General features: G+C 28.9%; 1 protein-coding gene across 1 annotated transcript in view; it reads right to left on the reverse strand.

Annotated features, from left to right (window-relative positions):
* Positions 1 to 2,125: 2,125 nt before the first annotated feature.
* LOC113376034 (ATP-binding cassette sub-family D member 3-like) overlaps positions 2,126 to 9,805 on the reverse strand; it is an 11,537-nt gene continuing 3,857 nt past the window's right edge. The window contains exons 3-17 of the mRNA XM_026615964.1: positions 9,725 to 9,799; positions 7,560 to 7,629; positions 7,379 to 7,476; positions 6,851 to 7,031; positions 6,315 to 6,384; positions 4,814 to 4,893; positions 4,527 to 4,659; positions 4,347 to 4,444; positions 4,154 to 4,244; positions 3,995 to 4,090; positions 3,691 to 3,814; positions 2,890 to 3,064; positions 2,587 to 2,760; positions 2,411 to 2,515; positions 2,126 to 2,278 (exon numbers count right to left, since the gene is read on the reverse strand). Coding sequence (XP_026471749.1) covers positions 2,144 to 2,278; positions 2,411 to 2,515; positions 2,587 to 2,760; positions 2,890 to 3,064; positions 3,691 to 3,814; positions 3,995 to 4,090; positions 4,154 to 4,244; positions 4,347 to 4,444; positions 4,527 to 4,659; positions 4,814 to 4,893; positions 6,315 to 6,384; positions 6,851 to 7,031; positions 7,379 to 7,476; positions 7,560 to 7,629; positions 9,725 to 9,799 — 1,705 coding nt within the window. The 3' untranslated portion in view covers positions 2,126 to 2,143. The remainder of the gene's footprint in view (positions 2,279 to 2,410; positions 2,516 to 2,586; positions 2,761 to 2,889; positions 3,065 to 3,690; positions 3,815 to 3,994; positions 4,091 to 4,153; positions 4,245 to 4,346; positions 4,445 to 4,526; positions 4,660 to 4,813; positions 4,894 to 6,314; positions 6,385 to 6,850; positions 7,032 to 7,378; positions 7,477 to 7,559; positions 7,630 to 9,724; positions 9,800 to 9,805) is intronic.

The following is a 9,805-nucleotide window of genomic DNA, read 5'->3' on the forward strand; positions in this document are numbered from 1 at the left end:
ATTCTGCTGCAATGCTTGGCGATGGCTATTTCAGTTGGAAACATAATGATATCTACATTTCCAAGTAAAACCGAATAACACTACTGATTTACATCAAATTGCGAAACCGAACCCTGGCCTTTTCATTCAAGTCCATTCGTCCTAACCACCTAGCTACGAGCGAGCCTGATAATAATGCATAGACGAATCTGAAATATTCTTTTTCTACGTATCCACGGATTTAAACATTCTGTATATAGTTTTTAAAAATGCATTTTTGGTATATAAATTGGTACGATTGTCAAAAATAATATTTACCTCCATTGTTCAAAACAATACTGTAAACTGTTGCGTAATAAGTTCGCCCTTGATAGTAGAAATATTAAGAAGAGAGTTTGTAGGTGCATACGTCGCGTTTGCCAAATTCGTAGGTTTAGGTAAAGAGAATATTCTGAATTAAAAGGTTATAATATACATACACATCGTGGCATAAGTTTTATATGTCGAGCAAACGTTAATAATAAAATTACAATAGTTTAAGCTATAATAATCATGTGTTTTTTAAATGATAAACAATATATAGGTTTGTAATAAATTTTTATCGCATCGACTTTACAATTATAATAGTTTGCAAAGTAAACATTACGAAAGTTTATCGAAACGTTTATATTGGCATAACAATTTGTGCAATTTACATCGCCGCCGCCGAGATTTAACTATAAATTGACGCTAGCGTAATTCGTAGAAAAAGTGTTTTAGGTAATTCATTTTGTTCTATCAAATATTTAATACCGTGAAATCTATTTATATTTGTGTCTGTGAAACTTGTGTTTGTGTAGTGTGTAATAGTAAACTTGTAACACAATCGGCACAGTAGCGCATTCAGCGACAAAGGTAAGAATTTTAGTAATTTGATGCATGCAATAAACTTACAGGATTTAAGAATAGTTTAATAAAAATATTTAGGTCCAATTATATAGTTGCAAATTACATCCAAAATGGATATTCCTTTATTATCACCAATTTCAGGTACAAATAAATTAAAGTGATTTTATTTATACTATATGTGACCATAATTATTACTTATATACAATTTATTTATTTTGAAAACAGTAAAATATATTTAACATGATATCTGAGATAAATCTTAAAGAATAGGGCTTTCATAATATAGTAATCTATATTGTAAAAAGCTACTTCATAAAACATACACATGAAACGTTTGGAACGGAACACATTTTGTATTGTCATTTCAATATGATTGTACACATTTTTTATCGGATTGAAAACTTCGTTTAATGATTTGTTTTGAAAGCTGTTTCATCTAATAGCATTCCAATAAAACAAAATTTTACAATATAATATTTGAGAAATATTTTGTAGCTGTAACAAGTAAAAACTGCAGAAATATTAACATTGGAATATACAATAATGCAAATTCTTAATAAACCCTGTAATCCGACTAATGTGCTTGATAAACCATATTACAAATCCATTGATTCTTTGAAAATTGAAAACTTAAATTTGTGAGTCTTCAAAAACTTAACCAAAATAGTTATTTTTATTTGATTATTATCAAATAAAAGAAACAAATAATAATGTTATCATACAAAATTGTATTCTAACAATTTGTTGAACTGGCCAAACATAATAATTCGTAACCCTAATATATTTACTTGCTGTTATTACTTTGTTTAATTGATTGATTTTATCGATTATATTTGGTCATAATTTTGGTAGAATGTCCTGATTACTTTATGCCAATTGCTCTCAATGCGATTAGTATTATACCACACTCAATAATAAACTTATTTTTCATGTGTGGCCTTTGTTATTAAAATTATAATCCCTATAAAACATTTTAACAGTATTTATATTCATAAATACGTATTTCAGTTCCTTTTTCTTACATAATTACCTAGAATTTTTTTAAAAAAACATTGATTGTTTAAAAAAACAAATAGAAAAAGATTGTTGATAAAATATATTGCACATGCATGCTGAACTTGAATAGTTTTTTGTAAGGTTGAAGAACCAGCTTTCACCTAATTGCGATATCTTATGATTAATAAATGAGTCTTAACTAAATATGTGTTGACCCAAAATAATACACAAGATTATGATTTTTCTATGTTGTAATTGCCGTTTAAACTAAAAATCTGACTCATGATCCGAACTCTTCAGTATCACTTTCAATTGGTCCAAATGTGTAGTTGCCTTGTCCATCAAATTGGAGAACATGGTCATGGTACTTCCACAAAGATTTTCTGTGCGACACAGTGAACAGTGTTATTCCAACCTAAGAACAAGTTAAAATTTAAATTAGGCAATACAATACTAGATCGTCAAAAATATAAATTCAAGTATTTTGTATTTATTCAAATGCTTCAAGTTTTCATAAACGTTTTCCTGAGTAATGGTATAATTTTACCTGTCTGCAATATTGATACATGCTTCCTTCAACATCAACAGAGACCGCACTGGTGCATTCATCTAATATAGCAAACTGAGGTCTGTGATAGAATAATCTTGCCATCTAAAAATAATGTATATATTATTATTTCCACATTGACGTTAATCTATTTTGATTTGCAATCAGTCACCAACCGCAATTCGCTGTTTCTCGCCTCCTGATAAAACATCTATCCAATCCTCGACGGCATCCCAACCATCCTTGCGGCTCTGAAGATGTGTTAATTGCACCAGTTCCAAATAAGATGTTAAATCATCATCAGATTTACCACGTCGTTGCATCTCCTCACGTGTGTGGGGATATATAACCTAAGGAGAAATAATTTAGTTTCACCATGATCAGTCGAACATTTTGGCATGGAATTTATGATCAATTGATAGATCTAACTGGATATATTTGAGAATTATATAGTCTTATCTGTTTTCATTATCATTTACCTGATCTCTGAGAGTTCCTAGAGTCATATAAGGCCTTTGAGGTATGTAAAACAGTTTTCCCGAAGGAGGTTTGGTCATTGAACCTCCCCACAAAGGCCACAGCTCTCCAAGTATGCGGAACAAACTTGACTTGCCACAACCATTGGGTCCGCATACAAGCACATTTGTACCAGAACTTTGAATGATTAAAATCAATTACAATCTAAATATATACTAAGCCCCTCTTTCATAAATTTTGTGATGTGATTAAGTGGCAAGTATCATTAATCGGCAATATTTGAGTAAATTAAAGTATAAAGTACAAAATTATTCAGAATTTATATTTCTTACATATCTAGGAAATTCGTTCTCCATTTTCATGCTTGATTTTCAGAATTAAAATTTCTTCGATATGTAACCGTAGCTTTAAACTGCTTGTTGCTAAATTAATATGGTCATATCAATCAATAAATTTAATTACTCAATACAAAAACAACACAAATTTTCAACAAAGAATGCAAAAAATATAAAAAATCTGCTATTCTTAACTGTTATTTCATTAAATATAATTAAAATACATATTCTTCGGAAACATTGAAAGTAACAAATACTTATAGCAATGGTAGTAATTATACTAAAATTTGATACAAATGCAAATAAATTGAGGGTAATCAAATTATATATTCGTTCTCAAAACATTGCCTTTGTTTGCAATTTATTATACTTAAATTCAAAAACAACGTTTACTTCATTACTAGTATTGTTAGTGAAAAAGCAAATAAATTAGACATTAGCCATAAAAAGCTTTTAAAAAAAACTTACTTTACTTCAAAGCTTAGCTCTTTGACCAGAACATCTCCATTGGGAGTAACTAATGGAACATTTGCGAATTTGATAATATTGTCTTTATAAACCATGCGACCACTACCGGGTACTAATTTCACTTCTGAAATGGTAATAAAATTTGATTTTAATGATGCAGTATTTAAAAATAGTAGGGTATGAAACTCATATGAAATATATTATATGAACCATGGTTCATAATATCCAACATATATAATCAATATTCTTTATTTATACTCAAAATCATTACTAGTAATCCAAAGAATCTATATATTATTCTTACCAGCATTAGTTGAGTCAGTAACCATCGTTCTTTGATAATGCCCATTATTCAAATCCTTCAGTACCACAATTAATTCAGTAACTCTAGACGTAAAACCTGGAAAAGTAAATAAACATTGATCAAAATGATCAGAATACATATTAAAATAAAATCTCTGACCTGCCAGTCTCGTCATTTCTCTGCCTGCCAGCACAAGTCTGCCAATAGCTTCAGCTAATTTTACTAACATCCTTCCATAAGTATAATAGTGCTATCATAAACAAAATAACATAAATAATGGAAATAATCGATCTTTGTGTTCTGGATGGGAACATAGTCCCAAAAGTATATCTAATTTTTATTAGTAATTTACCCTAAATCGTTCCGTCTTATTATGTCCGGTGAGTAATGGATGATCTGCTTTGAAGAACGGCATTGATACTGCGTGGAAGCCAACAAATGTTGCAAAATCTAAAATGTCACAAATAAATTAGTCATACAACTTTTCACAAAAGTGAGTATGTTTTTATATTTTGAATAATTATATACTTGCATTTTGCTACTATATTATCTATAACGCCAATAAATACTTTGAATTCCAAGAACTTTCTTAAATGGTCGGTGAGTTTCTTGAAAGCGGCGAGAACTGTAAGTTTCTCACGGTGGTTTCCGTTGTAAAATGCTATCTAATAAAATTGAAAGGGTAACGAATTAGATATATTTAAACATCAATGATAAAATTAACATTTTTTGACCTAACAAAAATGCGTAATAAAAATTTTATATACGATTTTATAAATAAAAGAACGAAAAGGTAGATTATACTAAAATTGAACTAACTTCTTCAGAATTCGTAATAAGTCGGCTGTTAACATATCTGAATTCGCCTTCGAGTTTCTGTTCTGTTACGGTCATCCTTCCTGTAAAAAAGATTGTATCAGTATTAATAATATAAAATTTATCTACAGAAATATTTGGGCAGATACACATAAACTTCAATTTTTTCTGTCGTTTTTTTTTTTTGTGACGTTGGCTACGAATTTTTTATAGTTATCAAGTACTTTGTGGAATGCGATTGTTGAATATTTAATTCATAATACTGTTACATTGAATTCTTTAAGCATATTTACTAAAAATTTTGCAATAGGACGAAATTAGAGTACTTCAGAGATTGAACGTGAGATGTCTTTATCGTACATATTTGCTTTGGCCTTTGCTACCACCAATAATTTTTTTAGGTTTTGCAAGAGCGTTTGAAACCGATGTTTACTTCTAAGAATTACTTTCGCGAACGCTATTAGAACTAATTGTAAGGCAATCCAATGCTTGTCCTTACTTACTAACTGTTATTTATGGAGTCGATTCTACCGCATAACAGAAAAATGTTATGGCAAGGCCATATTATGAAGAACTTTTCATACAAAATATTGACAAAAACCATGTGCAATCAGGCGTATTTCTCAGGTTGTCAGATAGAAAACATAACCTATAACCGCACAAATTTCAAAACAACGATGTTAGATAACAGGGTCTTTCTGACTGAGGTTCATAACATACGAGTGACGTTGCAGTTTATGTATAAAATGCCTGAATGCACAGCAAATATGACATTTTGACAGTATTCAGTATGATTCAGTAGCTTAAGGTATGGAAGTTGGAGCGTAACATGGCCTTGCCATAACATTTTTCTGTTATACGACAGAATCGGTCATTTCCGCCCCAGAATTTGCTTCTGAACACTATTAAAGGGCAAACCAATTATTATCATTTTAAATTATATTGTTAAAGCAGTGCCCGTCAGTATATTTTCGCTTGAAAGTGAAAAACTGATAACAAGCCCGATACACCCGATTACCTCTGTGCTGTGAACCCCCATATTTTAACAATAATACGTAATATTATTATTTTTTATAAATTTGAATCAATTTACTTGTAGTCTTTCATCTCGCAGAATGTTTTGTTGAATTTAGTAAAATTTTATCAAAAAAGTTTAGTTTAGTAATACGTAAACTTAGTAAAAAAAAATCTGTATTAACAAGATTTTAATTTTTTAAATTATTTTAAAATCAAACATTTAATGCAAAATAATCTGATTGGAACACAATTTAACTTGGATATCGATATCACAATAAAAAGAAGGATTTAGTACAATTTTGGACCAGGATTATTGTCTTAAAACATCTCCATATTATTTCCAGACGGTTTTTAAAATTGCACAATTGTTAGATGATATTTTTTTATATTCATTCCAATATTTTTAAGCGCAGTAATAAAATGGTGGATACGTTGACCTCGTGTTAATGAGTCAAGGTATAAAATGCATGCATTATATTCAAATTACCTGTAGGTCTCCTCAGGTACGTCAAGAAAACTCCGGATACAAACAAGTAGGCTAACATAAGAGACGGCGTCTGAAACATTTAAAATTTTAATTATATACATACCAAAATATGCTGTAATAATAAAATTGGATATATCTATATCAATATATATTGGATATATTGGATAAAATCAGTGAGATAATTTTTTTTTTGATTGTGTAATTAGAGGAAGCCAATAAAATGTATATAAAAAAAATTTTCTTGCTTGCCCAAAAAAATGTTTTTTGAATTTAGGTTACAAATGTTACGATTTTTACAAATACTTTGATCACATGAATATTTAGAATGATTAAGTGTAAATTATATATTGAAAAATTTCCGATATTTCGAGAAAAACGCATATTTCTAGATTTCGCAAATACTAATCAGTTTCGATAACATAGATACGGTGTCCAAGACATTCATAATTTTCATTACCAAAGTATGCAGTATTAATAAAGTTGAACATAATTAACAAGAGTCGAAGGTGAAACCAGTGAGATAAAATTTCTATTACCTGTCCACCCAAATTTGCTGTCAGTCTATACACATATATTATGATGTCCAAAATGGGTTTGCAAATATTTCCATAAAGATCAGCTACTGTATCACAGAATTTATCAATGTCGGTTGTCAGCAACTGATCTGCATTTGCTATGCGAGTGTCCAAATTTGACATTTTATAATATGTAAAACCCCTTCAAAATAAATGTAAGAATTATAAAAGTTGACTAAATGTTACACATATTTCTAATTATAAAGTCATTGCACAATGGAGAAAACAGTGATATATTTTACTTAATAACAAATTGATCACTACGTAGTTACTAAAGAAATAATTACACAGTTTCTATAGCCAATGAACCTATATATAATTGCAATTTGCTCAAGCTATTAAATTACAAATTAATTGGAACTATTTTAATTAGAGTATTACTAGCTTCAATTAGTTTTCGAGCATATTGAGCGTGTAACATCCACATTGACTAATATAAATTAGGTAAAACCCTAATAATCTTATTGTTAATATTTTTCTAATACTTACTTTAAATATTGCGAATACAGATGATGGGTCATATTAGTCCGAAGTCTTAATTTTAATTCTCCTATACTCCATTTTAGTACATTGTTAACTACTGAAATCTGTAATAAAAGTCATGACTTAAAAATTGCTTCATTTTTCTGGCCAATAGTCATTTCATACATTTAACAGCATTAAAACTTACTAGAGGCATTGCACCAAAATACCTTAGCAATCGCTTTTGGAATAATTCTTTGTCCATATTAACAATAGCACTAAAAATACAATAATAAAAAAATAATAAATTTAAATAAATTATAAGAAGCAACAAAAAACTGTATCATAAAGGCACGTGCCATCATGCATAAATTAAAATGTTGTACTAATTATATGCAAATTATTTATGCAGATTAGGTATAACTATGCATTCACTAATGATGTATTATAATTATATTAATTATAAAAATATTAACATAATTTTAATAGTTTTTTTATAATTAATAGGAGCAATAATTCAATTTTAAGTATTTATTTTTTCTTATTAAGCATGTAAATTAATACAAAGATCAATGTCTTATTTATAAATGTTACAATTAGAGAAAAAAACTATACTTGCGATATTTTAATACGTCAGACTTAATTTTGTCTTATATCATTCGTTGAAAACAAAAAACAGAACATTTAATACATACAATAATAATTTATAATATACAAAAAACAATATTTATAATTATAAGATATTCTAAGCCATAAACATCGAGTTACACCGCAATTTATATTATAATAATTTATTATATTATAACATTTATATTTATAATTGTCTCTTTTAAAGAGGTTACACGTGCACAATTTGAAGTAAACGAGAATATAACTAGGGGTAAGTGAAATCCTACCACAAGGCACGTTGTAAAAATTTTCCAATATGTCTAAATAATGGACGTAATCAGATGAATAAAAATTTAGAATCAGAAATTTTACATTATTGTGACAATAGTATTTAAAATATTAACGCAGCCCGTTATTCCAAACTTTGAAAAATAATTATAATTGAACTACTTTTCTTACAAGACCATGAACTCTATAATCATACAAAAAACTTGTTTTACAACAATAAACTACAAAGAAACAGCCCAGCCGATCTTTACAAAAAAAACTAATGAGCATATTTCTCAACATCTTTTGGAACAGATTTTAAAATTTCAAAATCGGTTTAAAATATTTGGCTTAAACGTAGGCGAATTATTTTACACTTATATAATAATTATGTATTAATTATAAAGAAACGGCCTGGCTGATCGTCTGGCAAAACTAATTTATGCAAGTACCTTTCAAGTTATATCATAAGATTGAAATTTTTCAATCGGTGCAGCCATTTTTGGGAAAACGTCGACAAAAAGTCATTTTTTTGGCTCACATACACGCCCACATATACATACTATTTCCAATCTTAGTTTCAAACGATACAGAATGACTTGAAACGCCAAAAAATGAACATATTGTTTTTTTCTGGACAAAAATATCAATTATTTTGGCTCAAATACACACCCACATATACATAAAATTTCCAATTTTGGTATCAAACGATTCAGAATGACTACTTGAAACGCCGAGAAAATGAGCAAATTGTTTTTTCTGGCGACAAAAGATCAATTATTTTGGCTCAAATACACACCCACATATACACACTATTTCCAATTTTGGTATCAAACGATACAGAATGACTTGAAACGCCGAGAAAATGAGCAAATTGGTTTTTCTGGCGACAAAAGATCAATTATTTTGGCTCAAATACACACCCCACATATACATACTTTTTCCAATTTTGGTGTCAAACGATACAGAATGACTTGAAACGCCGAGAAAATGAGCAAATTGGATTTTCTGGCGACAAACACTTCTTCAGGGAGTTGAAAAATCGTAAATATTGAAATTGATTCGAACATAATGTAAAAATCTGAAACATATTCAGGAATTTGAATCATTAAATTGATTTATGTTTGAATTATGATTATTTGTTATTCAAATAAAGTTATGTTTATGGTAAATAAATTGCCTAAAATTCTTCTTACAAGTTCAAATGTTCAACAAAGCTTTAAACAGTAATAAAATTAACCCTTTCCACTCGCGAATTCCGGAATTTATACGTATTTTGTCACCGGAGCGGAGGCATTCGAGTCGAAAGGGTTAATACATTTTTTCTTTTGAATTTAATTAAATATCTAGTAAAAATATAAAGCGAGCCACAGCAAACATTTTAAATATAAAATACAGATGCATGAATATAAATATATATGCAGAAAGGATGCAAAAATAAATTCTCGGATAATTTCACATTTATCTTAAAAATTAAATATCTGCTTTAACATATACCTTTCAACTAATGTGCCATTTTGTATCATCCACATATCGCAAAGGGATCTGCAATTAATGAAAGCTGCTACTATACTAGAA

Source organism: Ctenocephalides felis, unplaced genomic scaffold (assembly GCF_003426905.1).
Source record: "Ctenocephalides felis isolate EL2017-DRISC unplaced genomic scaffold, ASM342690v1 CF-g0.4_SCAFFOLD_01886, whole genome shotgun sequence".
Classification (NCBI taxonomy): domain Eukaryota; kingdom Metazoa; phylum Arthropoda; class Insecta; order Siphonaptera; family Pulicidae; genus Ctenocephalides; species Ctenocephalides felis.